The following is a 25,191-nucleotide window of genomic DNA, read 5'->3' as shown; positions in this document are numbered from 1 at the left end:
AGGAAGCGCATCCCTTCCAGCTCCTGGAACTACCTTTCCCAGAAGTCCCTGTGCACGCCTCCATCGCGCACTGGACCAATGAGGGCTGGTGGGGGGCAGGACTTCCGGTACCAGAGGCTGTCACTTCGGTGTGTCTGCAGTTGGGCAGTTGGGCTCCACCGGTGTTGGTGGGTGGAACACGCCTGGTCGGGCCGGTTCTCCAGGAGATTCTGGAGACTCGAGGGAAGAGCCCGAGGAAGGCGTGGGCACTGTGTCCGCAGGCCGACGGCCACGCCCCCCCAGCCTCAGTTTCTCCGGTGGAGCGTGTGCAGCCCCCTGGGGCCTTCGGGCGGCGCCCGAACCCACGTGCTCTCCAGCCTCGGTGGCGCCCCGAAAGTGGTGCCCTGGGAGTCTGCTCCATCGACGGACCAGGAGACACAGGCCAGGAACTGGGGCGCCCTGGGCAGCCGTTGCAAGTGCAGATTCCGATGGCGGCAGCGGCGCAGGTGAGTCAGGGGGGTTCCAGATCCACTTACCTGGACGTCTTGTCTACTCCTCTCGTTCCCTGGACGCGGGGTCCTGGCCAGTGGGGCAAGCATGCACGTGCGGGATCCCCACTTCTGGTAGCCAAGAGGGTGCAGATCCTGCACGTGTAAATGCTGGGATGGGAGGAAAGCCTAGGTGCTTCCGGATCGGAGCTTCTCTACGTGGAGTTCTGGGAGAGAAGCTAGTATGAAATGGCAGAACAAGCTGGACTGGCACGCGGAGAACCCAGGTTCGAGACCCCGAGGTCGCCAGCTTGAGCTCGGGCTCGTCTGGTTTAAGCAAGGCTCACCAGCTTGAGTCCAAGGTCGCTGGCTCGAGCAAGGGGTCACTTGGTCTGCTGTAGCTCCCCAATCAAGGCACATATGAGAAATCAATCTATGAACAGCTAAGAAACCTCAACGAACAATTGATGTTTCTCATCTCTCTTCGTTCCTGTCTGACCCTATCTGTCCCTTTCTCTGACACTCTCTATCTCTGCCACCAAAATTAATTAATTAATTTACAAAAATTAAAAAGAACCCTGGGGCGAGGAGGGTGAATGTCTGAGAGACATCAGGGGAATTAGCCATTTGGGACAGGGCGTGGGGGTCCTGAGTCACACAGACATAACTTCTATCGTGTTTGTTTTCCACTGCCCACTGTTGTAGGGCCTGATGATCTTTGAGGATGTGGCCGTGTACTTCTCCCAGGAAGAGTGGGGGCTCTTGGATGCAGCACAGAGGGCCTTGTACCGCCACGTGATGCTGGAGAACTTTGCACTGGTGACCTCACTGGGTAAGGCCCTGGGTCCTACATGGGAAAGCTCCGTTGTTGCCAGGCTGGTCCACTTTATATCCTGGCAGCCTGTAATCAGCTCCACATCCACTGGCTGAGTGTACCTGTCTGGCTGTGGCACCTTGGTGCTGGGCTCGGTACCCTTCCTTTGTCACTGCCAACACATTTTTCCTCACAGGCACCATTAAGTTGTTCCTGTGAGCCCTGGCCTGTGGTGAGACCTTTGGGTTTTCTTTTCTTTTTCTTTCTTTTTTGTATTTTTTTTTTCATTTTTCTGAAGCTGGAAACAGGGAGAGACAGTCAGACAGACTCCTGCATGTGCCCGACCGGGATCCACCTGGCACGCCCACCAGGGGCGGTGCTCTGCCCCCCAGGGGGCGATGCTCTGCCCATCCTGGGCATCGCCATATTGCGACCAGAGCCACTCTAGCGCCTGAGGCAGAGGCCACAGAGCCATCCCCAGCGCCCGGGCCATCTTTGCTCCAATGGAGCCTTGGCTGCGGGAGGGGAAGAAAGAGACAGAGAGGAAAGCGCGGCGGAGGGGTGGAGAAGCAAATGGGCGCTTCTCCTATGTGCCCTGGCCGGGAATCGAACCCGGGTCCTCCGCATGCTAGGCCGACGCTCTACCACTGAGCCAACCGGCCAGGGCCTTTTTTGTATTTTTTTGAAGTGAGAAGCAGGGAGGCAGAGAGACAGACTCCCGCATGCGCCCGACTGGGATCCACCCGGCATGCCCACCAGGGGGCAATGCTCTGCCCATCTGGGGTGTTGCTTCACTGCGACCGGAGCCATTCTAGTGCCTGAGGTGGAGGCCATGAAGGCATCCTCAGCGCCCGGGCCAACTTTGCTCCCATGGAGTATTGGCTGCAGGAGGGGAAGAGAGAGATAAGCGAGAAAAGAGAAGAAGAAGGATAGAGAAGCAGTTGGGTGCTTCTCTTGTGTGCACTGGCTGGGAATCGAACCCAGAACTTCCACACGCCGGGCCCATGCTCTACCGCTGAGCCAGCCAGCCAGGGCCTCATGTTTTCTTAGTTGCACAGATGATGCCATCTATGTATGACCTATGAAGCCCTGATTCTGGCCATCCGTTGCATAGCTGGTAACCCTGAGCTAGGGCTGCCCACTCATTTGCTTGTCTTCTCTCACAGGACTCTCTGCCTCCCGACCTCGGATAGTCATCCAGCTCGAGTGTGGTGAAGAGCCCTGGGTTCTCAGTGGGTTGGATGCGACCTTGGCCAGGAATGGCCAGAGGAGGCCCAGCCCTGGTGAGAGGCTTCTGGTGGGAGGGGGGTCCCTCTTCCCCACCACCCTGGCCACAGTTCTCTCCTGCCTCCCACCTGTTCTCCTTCTACCATTAGCCTCTCCTAGAGGCTCGAGCCTTGGCTTCCTTTAAAGGGGGAATTCTGAGGGCACCTCAGACTGTGTTGAGAATCCCACCCCTAGCCAGGGTGTGTGGCCTCAAACCTTTCCTGTCTTACCTCACCACCTCATCTGTAGGGCCATTCATTCATTCATTCATTCATGTGTTCATTGTTTCATTGCTTTTTGAGCACTTACAATGGCTAGGCCGGGTCTCAGCACCAAGGGAACTGCCTTGATTGGGACATTTTTATTTTTCTTTGAGAGGAGGGGAGACAGTTAGACAGATTCCCGCACACGTCCTGACCAGGATCCACCCTGCAATCCCTGTCTGGGGCCGATGCTCCAATCAACCCAACTCTTTTTAGTGCCTGAGGCTAACACTGAGCCAGCTGAACTATCCTCAGTGCTCAGGGCCAATGTTCAAACCAATGGACCCACTGGCTGTGGGAGGGGAAAAGGGAGAGAAGCAGATGGTCACTCCTCTTGTGTGCCCTGACCAGGAATCAAACCTGGGACATCCATACACCAGGCCAACACTCTATCCACTGAGCAAGCTGACCAGGGCCAATCAGGACATTTCTGACCCTGCCTTCATGGAATTGACTGCGCTAGGGGAGAGGCAGTCAGTAAACAGAGTTCATAAGTAAAACTCGAGCATCAGGTAGCAATCAGTGTCAGGAGCTCAAGCAGACTGTCAAGTCCCCCAGACTAGTGAGCTCCATACAAAAGGGTGTCTGTTCTCCTCTCCAGCTTCCACACCCTGGACCTTGAGGTCCTTCTTGCCCCATCTACTTGGCCTTCCCAGGTCTGTCACCTTCTCCTGGATAGGATGACCCAGTCATCTACTGTTTCTGTGCCTTCAGGTTCCCAACATCTGGCAGAGGGCAGAGATATTTCTGGGGAAGCAGCGTGGCCAAGGACCTTCCAGGATAGACCCCCACCTACACCTACTAGGATCCTCACCACCACTCCTGCCTGTGAACCTGGAAAACACCTGGAGGGTCGGCGGGGCATTTCCTCATCTGGGGAGAGAAAACCCACTGGGGTCTCTGTTATCTACTGGGAAAGACTTCTGCTAGGCCCCGGCAGTGGGGAGGCCAGTGTCAGTCTGCGGCTGACCTCCCCACTGCGGGTTCCCATGGGCAGCCCAGCCACGGAGAAAGTTCTCACAGACCAATCCGAGCCGGGGAAGCATCCAAGGCTGACACTGCTGCCAAAGCCGTTGGTGCGGGCACCTTCTGGGGGAACCTTCCCAAGCATCCCCGACCTTGAGTCCCGTCACGCTGGGAGGGAACTAGGAATGAGGGGCACGGTTTGGCATGGACCTCAGAGACTCCCGGCCAGCCAGGAGCCCCCCATCTGGGAGGAGCTGGGCGAGGCCCTCCACCCTGGCCCCATTCTCCTTCCCGGGGAGAAGACCTTTGAATGCAGGGCATGTAGCAAAGTCTTTGTGAAGAGCTCCGACCTTCTCAAGCACCTGCGTACGCACACCGGGGAGCGGCCCTATGAGTGTGCCCAGTGTGGCAAGGCCTTCAGCCAGACGTCACACCTGACGCAGCACCAGCGCATCCACAGTGGCGAGACGCCTTACGCGTGCCTGGCCTGCGGGAAGGCCTTCCGTCACAGCTCCTCACTAGTGCGGCACCAGCGCATCCACACGGCCGAGAAGGCCTTTCGCTGCAGCGAGTGTGGCAAAGCTTTCAGCCACCGCTCCAACCTCAGCCAGCACCGGAAGATTCATGCGGGCGGGCGGCCCTATGCGTGCGCCCGGTGCGGCCGCCGCTTCTGTCGCAACTCGCATCTGATTCAGCACGAGCGCACGCACACCGGCGAGAAGCCCTATGCCTGCGCGCTCTGCGGGGCCGCCTTCAGCCAGGGCTCCTCGCTCTTTAAGCACCAGCGCGTGCACACCGGAGAGAAACCCTTCACGTGCTCCCAGTGCGGCCGCGCCTTTAGCCACAGCTCCAACCTCACGCAGCACCAGCTGCTGCACACGGGCGAGCGGCCCTTCCGCTGCGTGGACTGCGGCAAGGCCTTCACCAAGGGCGCCGTCCTGCTCAGCCACCGGCGCATCCACACGGGTGAGAAGCCGTTTGTGTGCTCGCAGTGTGGCCGCGCCTTCCGGGAGCGCCCAGCCCTTTTCCACCACCAGAGGATCCACACTGGTGACAAGCCAGTGCGGAGGCGCAGGGTCGTGGCAGGCCATCGCTCCCTCGGCAAACCTGCTTCGGGGATATCATCAGAGGGCACTCCGGGTGCCAGGCCCACTCCTGCCTCAGGCCCAGGCTTGGTGCCAAAGCCTGCTGAGGCCTGAGGTCCTAGCTAAGCCCTTTTGGACCTATCGTGAGACCCTTTCCATGACTAAAGGGCAGATCCTTTGCAAATCCACTCTGGAAAAGACGTGTGGTGTGCATTGTGAAGTTCCATTTGCATGAGGTGACAAAATGTGCCACTTCAGCAACAACTGACTCCATCACACTGCAAAAAGGTCAGGAGGAAGGACATGGAGCTTGGGACTTTAGTGGTGCTTCCTGTCACAGGTTATGACTGGACACTAACTTGAAGAGGGGCGTGCCAAGATGGGGAGTAGAGGGAGTCCAAAGAAATTTTGATGTCCACATCCAAACTGGTTAGTCTGCTGACATTCAGGATATTACCCCCAGGCATTTATCTGTTCATCTGAGGCTTCTTGGGAGTGAGCACTGTGGACAAGAGGTCGTGTGGGGGTTGGATGCTGGCTTTGGGCAAGTGGCTGAGATCTGAGCCTCTGCTTCTTCCTCTGGGAAAAAGAAGGGGGAAAAAAGGGATTTCAGCATATGGAGGGTATTTGCCATGCCTTGACAGACAGGATCTTTAGAAGGCCATCCTGTGCTGCCAACTGCCAGCCCCTATTTTGAGTGCTGCAAAGTTTTCCTAACAGCCCTGTGAGGTGGGTGCTGTGGACTGTATCCCCACTTCTCTTATGAGGAAACTAAGGCACAGATGGGGGACATGAGTTGTGCATAGGACAGCCAGGCCCAGCCTCCAGGCAGCTCACCATTCCACCTCCACATTTTAGTCTGCCGTCTGTGAAGGCAGAGAGACCTGACCTAGCTTCCTGCATGTGGCTGACCCTCAGGAGGTGGAGGTGGAGGTCCACAGATGGGAAAGACAGAATGATGGCTCCTCAGCCATGCTCATCCATAAGAGCCACATCCAAGCCTCAGCATTGTTACCAAAGTCAATGTTACAGGAGCCTTTATATCCCCATTGCCTTGATAGGAGGTGACTGAAATAAGTTCGGAGGAGACAAGATGGGGCTGCTTGTCTCTGCAGGGTCTCTGCCTATGTGTGGCACCCTCTCAAGATCCCCATTCAATGTGACACCCCCACATGATAGACACACTGAGGCAGATGGGTGGGTGGGGACCATTTGCTTCCTGTGGCCCTTAGCAGACTGGGCCCCATCTCAACCTCCAGCCTCACTCCCAGGGAAGTTAATGGTCTTTTTCCTAGAGAAAGAAAGCCTAGAAGGTATAACTTGGGACAGACAGAAATTGTAAATTCTTTTTTTATTTTACTTTTTTTTAACTTATTAATTTAGAGAGAGAAAAGCAGTGATTTGTTGTTCCACTTATTTATGCATTCATTGGTTGATTCTTGTATGTGCCCTGACCGGGGATTGAACCTGCAACCTTGCTGTATCAGGATGACACTCTAACCAACAGAGCTACCCAGCCAGGGCGATTATAAATTCTTGCACAGCACTGTGGAAGTCCACAACTTCAGCCTCCCCTCCCACCAAGTCCAGAAGTCCCTGATAAAAGTTTCCTTTATATATATATGTTTCTTTTTCAAGTTGTGTGCATGGTAACAGCCTGGTTTCACACTAGCACAGTGCAGACATGCTCTCAGGGTGTCATCGCCATAGAGCTATGGGGGCTTGGCTTTAACCTGGTGCCCTTTGCAAAGCCACAGGGTAGAGACACAGCCTGTCTGTGGCCCACTGAGGGGCTGGGATACCTGTGTCCCCTGGCAGCCAAAGGTGGGTGGGAGACAGCCAGAAGACCTGGGCACGGGGGATGGTTGAAACTGCCCCAAACAGCAGCTCTACTAGGAGTTGGGCCTTTGTGGATCCCAGTCATGGAATCTGAAGCAGGGACCACATGTGACCCCAAAGGTTGACCCTAGTCCACTGGTTGCTCCAGTCCCATTACATCCAAGATCTCGCAGCCATCTGCCTTACACAGTGAGCACAGACATGATCCCTTGCCCCAGACTTGCCAACAGAGCCAATCCTATCTTCTGCCCCAGGAACTTTTGAGAAAGTTCCTAGAAGGCAGGGAGACTTGGAGGAGAGTAGTCATGTAAGACCCAGCTCCCCAAGACCCTTCCAGGACAGGTCCTCTGTACCAGTCCTCCTGATACCCTGTGGGCCCCTGAGCCATTGTTTGCCTTTCCTGGACTCTTGTTCTCTGCTCTGGTCCACACCCTAGCCTTTCCCCCATCTCTCCTTTCCCCAGGCTAGCCTCACCCTGACTGAGGACTCTTATAGGAGTCCATTGGGACCTGCAAATGGTGACCCAGAAAGTCACTTGCAACTTTTCTGAACCTTGGACAGAAACTCCTCCAGGAGCCCAGTTTACACCTTGAGCCATCTGGAGCCAAGTGCCCTATCCTGTCTTCCCACTAGCCTTCTCTCTGCTTCCTTTAGCTCCTTCCCACCTGTTTGGCCTCTGCTATCCCTCAGTTCCTCCAGGAATCTACCCCTCCAACTGCTCTGGACTGGTCAGTAGCCTCCACCCTGTTCCTATTGAAAGAGGAACCATGAACATCCTCCTTCCTCCATTTCTTGGCCCCTAAGTTGCTCTCCTCCAAACCTCTGGTCATGTTGGGCTGTATCTTGCCAGGCTGGCTCCCCTGTTCTTAATTGGGAATGGCCTGTGACTGTAAAAGTGCTCTTGGTCTTTCTGGGTCATGATGGTGAACTGAACCCATCCTCACTTGGTTTTAAAGTCCCCTGAAACCACAGAGGAAAGTGTTTAAGACAAGTCCTGTGGGTTGATGAGGATGAGGATGGAGAAGGAGTCCGTGGCAATGGCATTCTGCACTTCGATGGGGATGGGGAACTGTCACTGACTTAGGGAAAGTCAGTACTGAGTCGGCACTAGGGCAGTCCCACCAGGCTAATGCTTGCAAAACTTTTTTTTTTTCTTTCTCTTTTTTTTTTTTTTTTTTTACAGAGACAGAGAGAGAGTCAGAAAGAGGGATAGATAGGGACAGACAGACAGGAACGGAGAAATGAAGAAGCATCAATCATTAGTTTTTCGTTGCGACACCTGTTCATTGATTGCTTTCTCATAAGTGACTTGATCGCAGGCCTTCAGCAGACTGAGTGACCCCTTGCTTAAGCCAGCGACCTTGGGCTCAAGCTGGTGAGCTTTTTGCTCAAATCAGATGAGCCCGCGCTCAAGCTGGCGACCTCGGGGTCTCGAACCTGGGTCCTTCCACATCCCAGTCTGATGCTCTATCCACTGCGCCACAGCCTGGTCAGGCATGCTTGCAAAACTTAAGACTTGAAAAAACAGTAGTCTCCTGAGGGGAAGACTTAAAAGATGACTAGGGGAAGAGATACTGTTAAAGCTGTTAGAGCCCCAGGTCTCCTCACATGATGGATGGTGAGAGTCATTTCTGGAGAATCTGCACGGTCCCTGAGAAAAGACCTTAGCGCCTACAAAACAGCCTAGCCCTGGCCGGTTGGCTCAGCGGTAGAGCGTCGGCCTAGCGTGCGGAGGACCCGGGTTTGATTCCCGGCCAGGGCACACAGGAGAAGCGCCCATTTGCTTCTCCACCCCTCCGCCGCGCTTTCCTCTCTGTCTTTCTCTTCCCCTCCCGCAGCTAAGGCTCCATTGGAGCAAAGATGGCCCGGGCGCTGGGGATGGCTCTGTGGCCTCTGCCTCAGGCGCTAGAGTGGCTCTGGTCGCAACATGGCGACTCCACGGAGGGGCAGAGCATCGCCCCCTGGTGGGGAGAGCGTCACCCCATGGTGGGCATGCCGGGTGGATCCCGGTCGGGCGCATGCGGGAGTCTGTCTGACTGTCTCTCCCTGTTTCCAGCTTCAGAAAAATGAAAACAAACAAACAAACAACAACAACAAAAAAAAAACAGCCTAATCAAATGATGGTACTGGGAAGAGTTGACAAGCTCCAGTGACGCACATGCTGACAGCCTCCTTCCAATCAGAAATTAGACCACAGCTCTTTATCATGTGCTGACAGCCTCCTTCCAATCAGAAATTAGACCACAGCTCTTTATCCGGAGCTGGCAGCCAGGGATTCCTAGGTATCAGAAGGAACCATAGTAGGCAGGTAGATGAATTATAGAATTGAATAAATAAGTCATGTTTCAGCCACTTGATGTGTGGAAGCAAAACTGACCTCTTCCCACAGATTTTTAAAACGATAACATTGCCTATTGAGATAAACTAAAAATAACAGTAACCTGACCAGTTCTAGCTTCCACTGTAAGTGAGAGATTGAGCATGTTTCAAGGTCTATAAATCACAGGACGCTTTCCTCATCGGTAAACCGGTGCCCATCAGGGAGGGTGCTCAACAGAGGTCGAATGAAGTTCCAGCACCCTCCTTGGGCCTTCCCAGCAGGACCCCACTTCCTTCTGGGACCAGCCGGAGAAGAGCCTCTACCAAACTCATATACTGCCGGGACCTCCACGCAGGGCTGAGCTATGCTCCAGATGTTGCCTTGGATACCACTGTAGGAGAGCGGACGTCTTCTAGCAGTTACCAAGGGGACGACTGGAAGACCGAAAACAAGCCTCGGGCTCTGGGGGAGGGGTATGGGCAGGCTGAGATGGGATTGGTCAAAAGGTCGCGTCCCTCACCTCGTTCTCCAATAGGCGCCAGGTGCGCTTTGCACATGCGCAAGAATCTAACTTATTTCGGGAATTGTTGAGTCCTAGGACCCCGGGGTGGGTGGTGCGTCGCGGTGCCACGGACCGGAAGTGGTCTCTGGGTGCCGGCGGTGGCTGAGGTGAGCGCGGGCTGGGCCGGGTTAGAACCGCCGCGGCTTCTTCCGCCTCCCTGGACCCAGCCTCTCCTTCCCACCCTCGGGAGCGCCACCGACCTCCCGACGTGCCCTGCGCGCCCCACTTTCAAGCATCACCCACCCAGAGCTTCGTTCCGCCTCCTCTGCCAAGACCTCTTTCCTCCCATGTTTATTTTTAAATTTTTTACTTATTGATTTTAGCCAGTGAGGAAGGGAGAGAGAAGGAGAGAGGAACATCATTCCGTTCCTGTACGTGCCCAGACCGGGATCGAACCGGCAACCACTGCGCTTCAGGCCGATGCTCTAGCTATACGGCCAGGGCCCTTCCCACTTTTAGAAAGAGACTCTGGACGTTGGTCTCCCGGGACAGACAGCCCCTCTCTACTCTCAAGGTGGGCGTGTTTCACTCCGCACCCTATTCAGGGCAGGGCCACAGTTGCCCATTAACGGCTCCACGCGGCTCTTGGCTGCGATTTGCTCTGCTTTTGCTTTTCAAACGCGCGGTCCAGACGGAGGGAGTCATCCATAGTGCGCTGTGGTCGGCAAGCACAGAGCCCCGGAGTCCAGCCTCGACCCAGGGCGCAGATGTGCCCATCCCTTTAGTTGGCCCCTCGGTGCCAACTTGAGCCAGCATTGTCCTGCCATAGCTCAACCTGGCCTCCCATCCCACTGCTGCCCCTTACAACCCTCATGACCTTAAGTGTCCTGAGTTGCTGTCTCTCAGCCCCCTGCGGACTGACTCTTTCCTCCCTCTTCTGCTGGGCACTTCCCATGGCTCCGCAGCCTGACCCTGGAAGCCTACGTCTCCACTACCACCCTCTTATACCCAAATGTTGGCAGTTCCCTGGAAGCTCTGTTGGACCAACCTGCCTCCAAGTACTTGTCCACAAAGTCTGCCTTGCCCTAGTGGTGGCCTCTTGGACAGCAAGCATCCTGACCACTCCTTTTCTGCAGGTAACTCTTGGTGACTCCAAGAAGACTCCTGGCACAATAATGCCATCCTCACTGGGTCCCCTACATCTACCTTCCATGGACTCCGAGACCACCCTAGAGGAGCCTGAGGCAGCACGCCTGCGCTTCCGGGGCTTCAGCTATCAGGAGGTGGCGGGTCCCCAGGAGGCCCTGGGCCAGCTTCAGGACCTGTGCCGCCAGTGGCTGAAGCCAGAGGTGCACTCCAAGGAGCAAATGCTGGAGCTGCTGGTGCTGGAGCAGTTCCTGGGCGTGCTGCCCCCTGAGATCCAATCCTGGGTGCGGGGCCAGCGGCCAGGCAGCCCTGAGGAGGCTGCAGCCCTGGTAGAAGGCCTGCAGCGTGACCCTGGGCAACTGCTAGGCTGGGTGAGTATGCTAATGTGCTTTGTGAAGGGACAGAACAAGACTAGAGCCCTGGTGACTTACCTCTGCTCCTCAGATCACAGCCCATGTTCTGAAGCAAGAAGTGCTCCCGGCAACACAGAAAGCAGAGGACTCACTGGGGAGCCTCCACCCTTCAGGAATAGCAGAGTCTCTCGGGACTGCTCCTGGGGAGGGGCCAAAGAATGCCCAAGTGGAGGGGTCTGTCCAGCTCAGCTGCAGTGTGAAGAAGGAGCCTGATGCCGACAGGCAGGAGATGGGTGAGTGGGGACCATACTTAGCTAGGGGTCTCCTGGTGGGAGTGTGGATGTCCCCAGCTGGAATGGAGACCCAGGTGCAACGGCCATGTGACTCACGTGCACAGTAGCCTCGTGCCTGCTGGCATAGGAGGGTCACAGCAGTAGCAACAGCAACAGCTCACATAGGCAGCCCCCTGACCCCCATCTGCCTCACTTCCTAGCACCCACTAGCCCCCCAAATCCAGCCCAGTCACGAGAGGGGCCAGTCGGATGCAGGGAACTGGACTCTGCCCCCTTCCATCCACCCAGGATACAGGTGAGCGCCCCAGGTGGGAGGGGAATGTCCTTGGTGGCTGCTGTGCCCTGACAGTGTCCCCCAGGTTCCTTGTGCTCTTTGCCGTCCATATTGATATCAGAGTACCGTGCGGGTCCTGGGGGACAGAGGGACTGACCTGTGGTCTCGAACATTAGGGAGTGTTTTGGAAATCTGACTTCAGACTGACAAGAACTGTTAGGTATTGGCTTCCTCATAGAGTAGCAGTCAAGGAGTCTCAGCTCCAAGCAGTCCTGAGCTGGCCTCCAGGTATGTGCACTCCGGAGTGCAGGTGGGGAGGGGTTAATAATACAACAGCCAACCTCAGGAGGAAAGCCTGAGCACCCAGCTGCTGTCTGGTCTCCTGAGCACAATGGAGGTCCGAATGGAGAGGGTCTTCGTGGGAAATGCCTGCAGCCCCCCATCTCTCCAGCTGGGTGTGGAAGCTCAGCAGAGGCCCCTGCTACCGGGAGCGCTTGTTTCCTGAGTGTCGGTTTCAGAGGGTCCTGTCTTCTGGCAAGGAAGACATAGTTCAAAGCCTCCTTACCTCCAGCCAGCACTCTCCCAGCTGGGGTTCCATAGGGCTGCCCCCCTGTGGCTCGTCTGTGTACACTCTTCTTCCCAACCTAGCAAAGCCTTACCCAGATGATGGGAGTCTGGGAGGCAAAGAGTGCACCCCCTGGTAAAACTGTAAGAGCTCACCCATCCACACGGAGAACTGGCCCACCCTGGACCCACCTACCTCATCTGCCCACATAAATCACCCCTCCTTCTCTCAACTCCCTTCAGCCAGGTGCCCACATCCAGGAACGCTGATGGCTGGCCCTTCACAGCTCCCTGGGGGAAGGTCTCTGTTAGAAGACAGTACTGGGGTTCCCTGAGTCCCTTAGCCGTTTGCTAAAGACACACTGCTCAAGGCACAGGAGTGGGGCAGCCACATCTGTCCCTGCCTCTGTCTCCCCTTAAGCCCTGGGGTCCTGGGTTCACTCTGTCTGGACAGAGCATGGAGTGGGTAACGGGCTTTCCCAATACTCACCCCACCACCTCAGCTTCATCTGAGCCTCCAAGAAATGAGGCTGTGACCCGGGGTGGGGCAGGCCTGGCGTGGAGAGCTCGGCAGTAATGGGCCGCATCTGGGCAGGAGGACTGGGGGCTGCTAGACCCGTCACAGAAGGAGCTGTACTGGGACGCGATGCTGGAGAAGTACGGCAAGGTGGTCTCCCTGGGTGAGGACCGGCCACGGCCCCGCCCTTCCACGGCTTGCATCCCACCCTTCCCAGTGCGGGCGCCCGCTTCCTCCCTCCTTCCCAAGGGGCGCCCATGCCACCTACCAAGGCCCCCCACTTCGCCCCTCATTTGTGCCGCCCAGTGCCAGGGCTGCCGACTGACCACCCCCGACTCCAGCAGGGTTACCATCCCCCCGGCCCGACGCGGAGGCCAAGTTGGAGCCGGGGCCCCTGAACGCCTGGACAAAGAGCCTCCGCCCGGGTGAGTGCTGCGCCATGTGACGTGGGTCACCCGGTCTCGGGCGGATGGGAGCTTGTGTGGAGCACCTGCTGGGGGTGGGAGTGGGAGACGTCCTGGTGCCTGGACCACTGGGTCTGCTGCTCGTCCTTCCCCCAGGAGATGAGAGCGAGAGCCGCTACGATAGTACACCTGGCTGCCCAGAGTCCCTGCCGGCCTGGGACGGCCGGCCTGGGGACACCGCGTCTGGGGACACTGCGTCGGTCCCGCCGGCACTGCTGCAGGGCGCCACGCGGAGCAAGCCCTACATGTGTAAGCAATGCGGCCGTGGCTTCGATTGGAAGTCTGTGTTCGTCATCCACCACCGTACGCACGCGGGCGGCCAGGGCGGAAGGACCCCTGCATTGGCCGTCGGGGGCGCTGAGAAGCCGTTACAGGGTCCCCGAGAGCCGGGCGCACCGCGCCATCACAGGCGCACGCCCCCGGTACCTCGAAAGTACGCTTGCGAGGAGTGCGGGCGCAGCTTCAGCTGGAAGTCGCAGCTGGTCATCCACCGCAAGAGCCACACTGGCCAGCAGCGCCACTTCTGCGGTGAATGCAACCGCAGCTTCAATTGGAAGTCCCAGCTGGTCATCCACAGGAAGAGCCACCAGCCCAAGGCCCCGTGAGTGGCTAGAGAAGGCAGACCCACTCCCTTTAGGAACTTCAGAGTCCTCAGGGCCTGGACGCAGCTTGTGCTGGGCCCCTGTCTGGAAGACTTGGGAGGCAGCAGAGGGCACCAGCATGATTCAGAGTCCCCAGGAGGGTCCCCTACCAAAAGCCACCTTTAATCCAGAGAGGATGCTGTTCCTCCCCCTCACCCCATCTGACATGCGACCTGGTTTTGAATCCACTGCTGACTAGTGGCCAAGGGATGACGTCCAAACTCGGACCTCCCCACCTGTGACATGATGTGGGCTGATGACTCTTCCTACACCTGGGACCCCGTGGGCCCCTGATAGATGCTCAAAAACTGGCCCTTCCCACCCCTCCTGAACTGGCGGGGTCCCGGGTCTCCCTGTGAAAGGTATAGAAAGTCCAGGAGAGCATGACCTGCTTCTCTTTGCAGATAGAGGGAAATTTAATGGTCTGCCACGTGAGTTGTAGATTTTTAACGAATTCCACTTATATAGTAGGGACTTTTCTGTATAATCCTGATTTCTGGCTTCTGCTGGTCAGAAGGTCAGCAGGTATGCTCCTGCCTGGCAGCTGGTGCCACAGAGCAGTTATCCATGAGAAAGTTCCGTGGTCCTGGTCCTGACCCAACCTTGTTCTTGGGCCACCTACATCACTTTCCCAGCCTTATTTTTTGAGCTCTTGAATCCCAGCTTGAGTGGACCTTAAGGGGACTTACTTTTTAAGTAGGGGTAGACAAGGATGGCCTCTGAGAAAAAGGGCCACAAATAGATGTCACTGAGGCCATGGACCCCTGCAGGTCAGGGCTCTGTACCCATAGCCCACACAGTTGGTCTGTGTTGGTCACAAAGCAGGAGAGCAAAGGATCAGCTAGCTTCCTGCTGCCCATGGAGGTACATCTGGATTCCTGGGCATTCAGGAATTTGGTCAATGCACTGTATTAGTTTCCTGTTGCTCAAACTTGGTGGCTTGAAACAACATATATTTATTCTCTCATGACTGTGAAATGGGTTTCACTGGGAGAAAATCAAAGTGTCATCAGGGCAGGCTCTTCCTGGAGACTCTCGGGGGAGAGCCTATTTTATTGACTTTCCCAACTTCTATAGGCAGCCACATTCCTTTGTTTGTGGCCCCATCTTCCACCCACAAAGCCGAGTGGTGATGAATGTGTGTGTGTGTGTGTGTGTGTGTGTGTGTGTCACAGACAGTGTCAGAGAGAGAGAGAGATACAGACAGAAGGGAGAGAGATGAGAGGCATCAGTTCTTTGTTGTGGCCCCTTAGTTGTTCATTGATTGCTTTCTCATATGTGCCTTCACTGAGGGGAAGGGGGTTATAGCAGACCGAGAGACCCCTTGCTTGAGCCAGCAACCTTGGGTTCAAGCTGGTGAGCCCTGCTCAAACCAGATGAGCCTGCACTCAAGCTGGCAACCTCGGGGTCTTGAACTTGGGTCCTCTGCGTCCCAGTCCAAGGCTCTATCCATTGCGCCACCGCCTGGTCAAGTTATGAAATCTTTCTTATGCTGCAATCCTCCTGCCTCCTTATAAGAATCATTGCAGGCCCTAGCCAGTTGGCCCAGCGGTAGAGCGTCAGCCTGGCGTGCGGGGGACCCGGGTTCGATTCCCGGCCAGGGCACATAGGAGAAGCGCCCATTTGCTTCTCCACCCCCCACCCCCTCCTTCCTCTCTGTCTCTCTCTTCCCCTCCCGCAGCCAAGGCTCCATTGGAGCAAGGATGGCCCGTGCGCTGGGGATGGCTCCTTGGCCTCTGCCCCAGGCGCTGGAGTGGCTCTGGTCGTGGCAGAACAACCCCCCAGAGGGGCAGAGCATCGCCCCCTGGTGGGCAGAGCGTCGCCCTCGGTGGGTGTGCCAGGTGGATACCGGTCGGGCGCATGCGGGAGTCTGTCTGACTGTCTCTCCCTGTTTCCAGCTTCAGAAAAAAAAAAAAAAAAAAATCATTGCAGATAGATGTAGTACTCACCTTGTAATCAGTGACAATCTCCCTGTATCAGGATCCTTACTCATCTTTCTTGCTCCCCACCTGCACAGTTGATTCATCTGCAAAATTCTTTTTGCACATGAGATAACATTCACGGGTTCCAGACATTGGGACATAAATGTCTTTGGAGGTCATTATTAAGTAACCTTCTCCATCTTCCCACTTTGAAAACAAGGGGCATTTTTGTGGAGGTTGGTTACAGGAAACAGTTGTACTCAAGGAAGGAGCCCTCTGCTGTCTCAGACACATGCAGGAGTGGCAGGTGGGTGTGACCATGGTTATCCAGGGAGAGGAGTGGCTATCACTTTGGTTGGGGGTGAGGACCTAGAAGGGAGGGGGAAGTTTCCATTGGAGGCAGGGCTGCCTCTTCCATCACTAGTCTTCTGAGAACCTACTGATCTGTTGCTCACACTGTGGCCTGGGGAAGCAAGGCCAGGCTGGAATAGGAGCTGGGTGCGAATGATCTAGTGGGCAAGCAGGTGCAATCCGCACTGGAAACATGGAGGAAGAGGACAGTGGATCCCCATGTCCCTAGTGGATCCAACCGTCCCTAATAGGCCTTAGAGAATTCTGGTGCCCCTCGCAACTTATTGGCCCTGGATGATCATTAGCCCCTGGTGGATCTCCTTGGCTCTGGTAGAGTCTAAGGCAGTTCTGGACAGTGACACTGCTCGGACTACATATCCCAGAAGTGTTGGCAGCCATTGGCTTTGGCTATAGCTCCCACTACGTTCAAAACTCCCACTATGTTCAAAACGGCACTTCCGGCCCACAGCCTAAATTCATAGCAACTTCGATGTTGGGTGGCCTCTGCCTACAATCCCACAGCGCCCCAGGCCGCACTTCTGAACTCTGCGGGCCCCCTGTTCCAGACACAGTGGCCTCGATGTTCGCTGGCCTACGTCTCCAGTCCTCACCATGGACCGGAGGGCACCTCCAGCCTTTGAAATGCTCCACGGAGGTTTGTGCGCTTTGGGCTCCCTCTCATTTCTCTTTATCCCTAGGCTACAACTCCCACAACTCTCCGGAGGGTAGTTCTGATTCCAGACACTGCTGACTTCCTACCTCCGCCTTCCAGCTCTTGCCTTTTCCTGCTCAACCTGCGTGTCCCAGTCCAATGCCCGCCCACTCACCCTGGCAGGTGGCTCATCAGCGCTTCTTCCCACACCCTCCAGGGCACATCCACATCTGCAGACTCAGGCCCATCAGAGACCACAAAAAAAAAAAAAAACAGATGGAGTGAGCGCTCTCACCTCTCTACCCTGGAGCAGCCAAGAGGCTCTGGTTCCTCCCACATTCCAGGCCTTGCTCAGACAGGGCCACTCCTGCAGGATAAGTTGAGGTTTTGCTGGGGAGGCAAAGGGGGCCCTGAATTATGGTTTCTGGAGGGCACTGGGCCCTGCACTCCTGGGTCTCTTCTCCATCCACACGGGCATCTGTGTATATATCCTGAGTTCATTCTCACTCTGTTCCAGTGTCTGCCTGTTCTGTGAAGCTGGGGATATGGTCAGTCCGGGATTCATGACAACCCCATGCAGGTCCAGGGAGGAGGTGGTGACTGCACATGCGGGTAGTGGTGTTAAAAAGGCCAGCTTGACCAGTCGGTGGCACAGTGGATAGAGCGTCAGACTGAGACAGACGTGGAGGACCCATGTTCAAAACCCAGAGGTCGCTGGCTTGAGCGCGGACTCATCTGGCTTGAATGCAGGCTCAGCAGCTTGAGCGCGCGGTCGCTGGATTGAGCATGGGATCATAGATATGAATCCATGGTCACTATCTTGAGCCCAAATATCGCTGGCTTGGGCCCAAGGTCGCTGGCTAGAGCCCAAGGTCCCTGCCTTAAGCATGGGGTCACTTGCTCTAGTGCAGCTCCCCTCCCTAGTAAAGGCACATATGAGAAAGCGATCAATGAATAACTAAGGAGAGTAGGAGCCGCAATGAAGAATTGATGCTTCTCATCTCTCTCCCTGTCTGTCCGTATCTGTCTGTCTCTCTCTCTGTCACAAAAATGAATAAGTAAATATAAATAATCACAAAAATGAATAAGTAAATATAAATAAATAGACCTTCCAAAGTGAGAGGAAACAAACACTTGAGATTGGGGAAAGTGAAGGAAATAGCCATTCTGGAAACGGATTTAGGCAGAGACCCAAACAGTGTTTGCATTAGGACACAAAGGCAAGGGGTATTTATGAAAAAGGAAAGGGAAACAAATCTATAGAAAGGAGGGATTGCGGGGGGAGAGAAGATGGCAGCAGAGTAGGCGGATGCACAGACACCCAGCTCTCAACACCAAACTGGAATACAAATCAATTTAGAAAAAATCAGCATGAAAAACCAACACTGAACTGCAAGAACAGCTCTCAAAAACCAAGGAGCAAAGAGGAAGCCACAATAATCCTGGTAAGGAGTGCCTGAATCTCCTCTGCTTACAGGAACAGAAGGAGGGGGGTGAGGCTGAGAGCCCAGAGAGGATTTCACAGAGGAAAAAGAGCAGAAACTACTGCTCACAGCCACTTACCTGGCGACCAGGGAGCAAGGTGGGTTGAAAAGACCAGCTTATCTCCCAAGTGGAAAAGACAGGGAGAGGGACAGACTGTGAGGGGCTAAGGTATGCAAGAAACAAAATAAAAAAGCTGACTCATTCGTGCTGGAGGCGGCCATAGCTGGGGGAGGGACTGAACCTTTCACAAAACAGAGCTGAAGTGCTTCCGGATCAGAGATCTCCGGACATCTATCCAGCTCCAATCAGCACAATAAGACACAGCTGAAAACAAGAAGTGGGGAGGAGGGGCAGTAACTCAGGTCTCCATGGAGATCTGAGATACACCTACCCCTACTGAAGCTGAGAGAAAAAACCCTGCCCCCAGTGAGATTAGTTGGAGGAAGAGACCTTCAGCGTCTCAGGTTACACCCACAGCATTCCTGGATACAGTTTCAAGGAAGCCCCCTGCTGAGATCAGTTAACAAGACTATCACCTGTTAAGAAAACAAACAAATCAAGACTTCAAAGCTGCCCAAATCCGAAAGTGGATTACAAATAATAGCTGATACCAACCCACGGAGACCTAAAAATAACACAACTGAAAACTGGAGGCAGACAACACCAAGCCTAGACTCAATCAACTCTACAAATAAAAAAAAAAAAAGATGAGAAAACAAAGGAGTGCAATCCAAATGAAACCACAAGAGACACTTTCGAGAGATGAACTGAGTGATATGGAAATAATCAAACTTCCAGATGCGGAGTTCAAAATAATGATTGTAAGGATGCTTAGGGATCTTAGAACAACAATGGAGGGGGAGTTTGAAAACCTAAATAAAGAAATAGCAAGTATAAAAAAGAATCAGTTGGAGCCTGACCTGTGGTGGCGCAGTGGATAAAGCATCAACCTGGAAATGCTGAGGTCACCGGTTCGAAACCCTGGGCTTGCCTGGTCAAGGCACATATGGGAGTTGATGCTTCCAGCTCCTCCCCCCTTCTGTCTCTCCTCTCTCTCTCTCTGTCCCTCTCTTTGTCTCTCCCTCTCCTCTCTATAATGAATAAATAAAAAAATAAATAAAAAAATAAAAATTAAAAAAAAAAAAAAAGAATCAGTTGGAGACGACAAATACAATATCAGAAATAAAGACCACAATGGAAGGAATTAAAAACAGGATAGATAGAGCAGAGGATCGAATCAGCGAGTTAGAAGACAACTGGAATGAAGGCATGAAAGCAGAGAAGAAAAGAGAAAAAAGACTCAAAAAGTCAGAGGAAACTCTTAGAGAGCTCTGTGACAACATGAAGAGAAATAACATCCGCATCATAGGGGTTCCTGAAGAAGAAGAAAAAGAACAAGGGATAGAGACTTTGTTCAATCATATCATAGCTGAAAACTTCCCTAAATTAATGCAAGAGAAACTCTCACAAATCCAAGAAGCACAGAGGACTCCATTAAAGAGAAACCCAAAGAAACCTACACCAAGACACATCATAATTAAAATACCAAAGCTAAGCGATAAAGAGAAAATATTAAAAGCTGCAAGAGAAAAAAAAGTTATCACCTACAAAGGAGCCCCCATAAGGATGACATCTGACTTCTCAACAGAAACACTTGAGGCCAGAAGGGAATGGCAAGAAATATTCAAAGTAATGCAGAACAAGAACCTACAACCAAGACTACTTTATCCAGCAAGGCTATCGTTTAAAATTGAAGGAGAAATAAAAAGCTTCCCAGACAAAAAACAACTCAAGGAATTCATTACAACCAAACCAATGCTGCAGGAAATATTAAGGGGCCTGGTGTAAACAGATAAAGTGGGAAAAGAATACAGAAAAAAAAAAAAGAAAAAGGAATACACCTTTAAAGAAGAAAATGGCAATAAACAACTACATATCAATAATAACCTTAAATGTAAATGGATTAAATGATCCAATCAAAAGACATAGGGTAGCTGCGTGGATAAGAAAACAGGACCCATACATATGTTGTCTACAAGAGACACACCTTAGAACAAAAGACACACACAGATTGAAGGTAAAAGGATGGAAAAAAATGTTTCATGCAAACGGAAATGAAAAAAAAGCTGGGGTAGCAATACTTATATCAGACAAATTGGACTTTAAAACAAAGGATATAGTAAGAGATAAAGAAGGCCACTACACTCTTCCCGAAAACGGGCCTAGGTGACCTCTCAAAATGGTTCGCTACTCACTTGACCCAGAAAACCCCACAAAATCATGCAAGTCAAGAGGCTCAAACCTTCGAGTTCACTTTAAGAACACGTGTGAAACTGCCCAGGCCATCAAGGGTATGCATATTCGAAAAGCCACCAAATACCTGAAGGATGTCACTTTACAGAAGCAGTGTGTGCCATTCCGTCGTTACAATGGTGGAGTTGGTAGGTGTGCCCAGGCCAAACAGTGGGGCTGGACACAGGGTCGCTGGCCTAAAAAGAGTGCTGAATTTTTGCTCCACATGCTTAAAAATGCAGAGAGTAATGCTGAACTTAAGGGGTTAGACGTAGATTCTCTGGTCATTGAGCACATCCAGGTGAACAAGGCGCCCAAAATGCGAAGGAGAACTTACAGAGCTCATGGGCGGATTAACCCTTACATGAGCTCTCCCTGCCACATTGAGATGATCCTTACTGAAAAGGAGCAGATTGTTCCTAAACCAGAAGAGGAAGTTGCACAGAAGAAAAAGATATCCCAGAAGAAACTGAAGAAACAAAAACTTATGGCCCGGGAGTAAATTTAACATAAATAGTAATAAAACTAAAAGCCAAGGATAACTTGCAGTGTGGCCTAGATGGGATAAGTTTGCAGTTCTATCCATGTAATTAGGTGAACCAAAGGATTCAATGTGTGTCTCTCTCCCTTCCTCTAAAAAAAAACAATTAAAAAAAAAAGTAAAAGAAAAAAAAAAAAAAAAAGAAGGCCACTACATAATGATAAAGGGAGTAATCCAACAGGAAGATATAACTATTATAAATATCTATGCACCTAATATAGGAGCACCCAAATATATAAAACAGATTTTGATGGATTTAAAGGGCGAGATCAACAGCAATACTATAATAGTAGGGGATTTCAATACCCCACTAACATCACTAGATAGATCCTCAAGAAAGAAAATTAACAAAGAAACAGCAGACTTATTGAAAACACTAGATCAACTCGATTTAATAGATATCTTCAGAACCTTTCACTCTAAAGCAGCAGAATATACATTCTTTTCAAGTGCTCATGGTACATTCTCTAGGATAGACCACATGTTAGGGCACAAAAGTGCTCTCAACAAATTTAAGAAGACTGAAATCATATCAAGCACTTTCTCCGATCACAACGGCATGAAACTAGAAATGAATCACAGCAGAAAAGCTCAAAAATTCTCAAACACATGGAAACTAAATAGCAGGGTGTTAAATAATGAATGGATTAAGAATGAGATCAAAGAAGAAATAAAGAAATTCCTAGAAACGAATGACAATGAGCATACAACAACTCAAAATTTATGGGACACAGCGAAAGCAGTGCTGAGAGGGAAGTTCATAGCACTACAGGCACACTTTCAGAAGCTAGAAAAAGCTCAAATAAACAACTTAACCCTGCATCTAAAAGAATTAGAAAAAGAACAGCAAGTAAAGCCCAAATGTAGTAGAAGGAAGGAAATAATAAAGATCAGAGCAGAAATAAATGACATAGAGGCTAAAGAAACAATACAGAGGATCAATGAAACTAGGAGCTGGTTCTTTGAAAAGGTAAACAAGATTGATGCACCTTTAAGTAGACTCACCAAGAAAAAGAGAGAGAGGACTCAAATAAATAAAATTAGAAATGAGAGAGGAGAAATAACAACTGACACAACAGAAATACAAAATATTGTAAGAAAATACTATGAAGAACTGTATGCCAAAAAACTAGACAACCTAGATGAAATGGACAAATTCCTTGAAACGTACAATCTTCCAGAAATCAATCTGGAAGAATCAGAAAACTTAAACAGACCAATTACACCAAAGGAGATCGAAACAGTTATCAAAAAACTCCCAACAAAGAAAAGTCCGGGGCCCGATGGCTTCACAACGGAATTCTACCAAATATTCAAAGAAGAACTAACTCCTATCCTTCTCAAACTATTTCAAAAAATTCAAGAGGAAGGAAGACTTCCAAACTCCTTTTATGAGGCGAGCATAATTCTGATTCCAAAACCAGGCAAAGACCACACAAAGAAAGAAAATTATAGGCCAATATCTCTGATGAATATAGATGCTAAAATCCTCAACAAAATATTAGCAAACCGGATCCAACAATATATGGAAAAAATCATACACCATGATCAAGTGGGATTTATTCTGGGGAGGCAAGGCTGGTACAATATTCGTAAATCAATCAATGTGATTCATCACATAAACAAAAAGAAGGAGAAAAACCATATGATAATTTCAATAGATGCAGAAAAACCATTTGATAAAATCCAGCACCCATTCATGATCAAAACTCTCAGCAAAGTGGGAATACAGGGAACATACCTCAACATGATAAAAGCCATCTATGAGAAACCCACAGCCAACATCATACTCAATGGGCAAAAATTAAAAGCAATACCCTTAAGATCAGTAACAAGGCAGGGGTGCCCCCTTTCACCACTCTTTTTTTTTTTTAATTTTATTTATTCATTTTTGGAGAGGAGAGAGAGAGGGAGAGAGAGAAACAGAGAGAGAAGGGGGGAGGAGCTGGAAGCATCAACTCCCATATGTGCCTTGACCAGGCAAGCCCAGGGTTTTGAACCGGCGACCTCAGCATTTCCAGGTTGATGCTTTATCCACTGCGCCACCACAGGTCAGGCCACCACTCTTATTTAACATAGTCCTGGAAGTCCTAGCCACAGCAATCAGACAAGAAGAAGAAATAAAAGGCATTCAAGTTGGAAAAGAAGAAGTAAAACTATCATTATTTGCAGATGATATGATATTGTATATAGAAAACCCTAAAGTCTCAGTCAAAAAACTACTGGACCTGATAAATAAATTCAGCAAAGTGGCAGGATATAAAATCAATACTCAGAAATCAGAAGCATTTTTATACACCAACAATGAACAGTCAGAAAGAGAAATTAAGGAAACAATCCCCTTCACAATTACAACCAAAAAAATAAAGTACCTAGGAGTAAACTTAACCAAGGAGACTAAAGACTTGTACTCGGAAAATTACAAAACATTGATAAAAGAAATCAAGGAAGATACTAACAAGTGGAAGCATATACCGTGCTCATGGTTAGGAAGAATAAACATCATTAAAATGTCTATATTACCCAAAGCAATTTATAAATTCAATGCAATACCAATTAAAATACCAATGACATACTTCAAAGATATAGAACACATATTCCAAAAATTTATATGGAACCAAAAAAGGACACAAATAGCCTCAGCAATCTTAAAAAAGAAGAATAAAGTGGGAGGTATCACACTTCCTCATATCAAGTTATACTACAAGGCCATTGTACTCAAAACAGCCTGGTACTGGCATAAGAACAGGCATATAGATCAATGGAATAGAACAGAGAACCCAGAAATAAACCCACAGTTCTATGGACAACTGATATTTGACAAAGGAGGTAAGGAAATACAATGGAGTAAAGACAGCCTCTTTAACAAATGGTGTTGGGAAAATTGGACAGCTACCTGCAAAAAAATGAAACTAGATCACCAGCTTACACCACTCACAAAAATAAACTCAAAATGGATAAAAGACTTGAATGTAGGCCATGAAACCATAAGCATCTTAGAAGAAAACATAGGCAGTAAGCTCTCCGACATCTCTCGGAGCAATATATTTGCTGATTTATCTCCACGGGGAAGTGAAATAAAAGACAGGATAAACAAATGGGACTATATCAAACTAAAAAGCTTTTGCAGGCCTGACCTGTGGTGGCGCAGTGGATAAAGCATCAACCTGGAAACGCTGAGGTTGCCGGTTCAAAACCCTGGGCTTGCCTGGTCAAGGCACATATGGGAGTTGATGCTTCCTGCTCCTCCCCCCTTCTCTCTCTCTCTCTCTCTCTCTCTCTCTCTCTCTCTCTCCCCTCTCTATAATGAATAAATAAAAATCTAAAAAAAAATTTAAAAAATAAAAAATAAAAAAATAAAAAGCTTTTGCACAGCTAAAGACAACAAGAACAGAATAAAAAGACAAACTACACAATGGGAGAACATATTTGACAATACGTCTGATAAGGGGTTAATAACCAAAATTTATAAAGAACTTGTAAAACTCAACACCAGGAAGACAAACAACCCAATCCAAAAATGGGCAAAAGAGATGAATAGACACTTCTCCAAAGAGGACATACAGATGGCCAATAGGCATATGAAAAAATGCTCAACATCACTAATCATTAGAGAAATGCAAATTAAAACCACAATGAGATATCACCTTACACCAGTCAGAATGGCGCTTATCAACAAAACAACACAGAATAAGTGCTGGCGAGGATGTGGAGAAAAGGGGACCCTCCTGCACTGCTGGTGGGAATGCAGACTGGTGCAGCCACTGTGGAAAACAGTATGGAGATTCCTCAAAAAACTGAAAATCGAACCGCCTTTTGACCCAGCTATCCCACTTTTAGGAATATACCCCAAGGACACCATAGAACAGCTCGAAAAGGAGAAATGCACCCGCATGTTTGTGGCAGCATTGTTCACAATAGCGAAGATCTGGAAACAGCCCAAGTGTCCGTCAGAGGACGAGTGGATTAAAAAACTTTGGTACATATATACTATGGAATACTACTCAGCCATAAGAAATGATGACATCGGATCATTTACAATAACATGGATGGACCTTGATAACATTACACGGAGTGAAATAAGTAAATCAGAAAAAAAACTGAGATGAATCCATACATAGAAGGGACATAAAAATGAGACTCAGAGACATGAACAAGAATGTGATGGCAACAG

The 25,191-nt window shown here is 50.9% G+C and overlaps 2 protein-coding genes and 1 non-coding gene across 5 annotated transcripts; 2 read left to right on the top strand and 1 right to left on the bottom strand.

Moving 5' to 3' along the window:
- Positions 1-64: 64 nt before the first annotated feature.
- ZNF324 (zinc finger protein 324) lies at positions 65-6,445 on the top strand. Its single transcript, XM_066270807.1, has 4 exons — positions 65-485; positions 1,173-1,299; positions 2,448-2,564; positions 3,525-6,445. Exons 1-4 carry the CDS (start codon positions 468-470, stop codon positions 4,973-4,975), a joined length of 1,713 nt encoding a protein of 570 aa, XP_066126904.1. The 5' UTR covers positions 65-467; the 3' UTR covers positions 4,976-6,445.
- TRNAA-AGC (transfer RNA alanine (anticodon AGC)) lies at positions 1,873-1,948 on the bottom strand. The gene has a single exon. It is a non-coding gene; the product is annotated as a tRNA-Ala (tRNA).
- A 3,149-nt stretch (positions 6,446-9,594) lies between the features above and the next one.
- ZNF446 (zinc finger protein 446) lies at positions 9,595-14,744 on the top strand. Of its 3 annotated transcripts, none has more exons than XM_066270841.1 (7): positions 9,595-9,689; positions 10,659-11,039; positions 11,113-11,314; positions 11,515-11,609; positions 12,748-12,832; positions 13,011-13,094; positions 13,230-14,744. In XM_066270841.1, the coding sequence occupies exons 2-7, from the start codon at positions 10,698-10,700 to the stop codon at positions 13,736-13,738; spliced, it is 1,317 nt and encodes a 438-aa protein (XP_066126938.1). In that variant the 5' UTR covers positions 9,595-9,689; positions 10,659-10,697; the 3' UTR covers positions 13,739-14,744. The 3 variants fall into 3 exon arrangements, with proteins under 3 accessions (XP_066126938.1, XP_066126939.1, XP_066126937.1); XM_066270842.1 differs by lacking the exon at positions 9,595-9,689 and adding an exon at positions 9,698-10,096 and having other exon boundaries at positions 13,014-13,094; XM_066270840.1 differs by lacking the exon at positions 9,595-9,689 and adding an exon at positions 9,698-10,096.
- Positions 14,745-25,191: the final 10,447 nt, after the last annotated feature.

This window comes from Saccopteryx bilineata, chromosome 3, assembly GCF_036850765.1.
Source record: "Saccopteryx bilineata isolate mSacBil1 chromosome 3, mSacBil1_pri_phased_curated, whole genome shotgun sequence".
Lineage (NCBI taxonomy): Eukaryota > Metazoa > Chordata > Mammalia > Chiroptera > Emballonuridae > Saccopteryx > Saccopteryx bilineata.
Note: the sequence above shows the minus strand (reverse complement) of the source record. Positions and strands in the feature narration are given on the sequence as shown.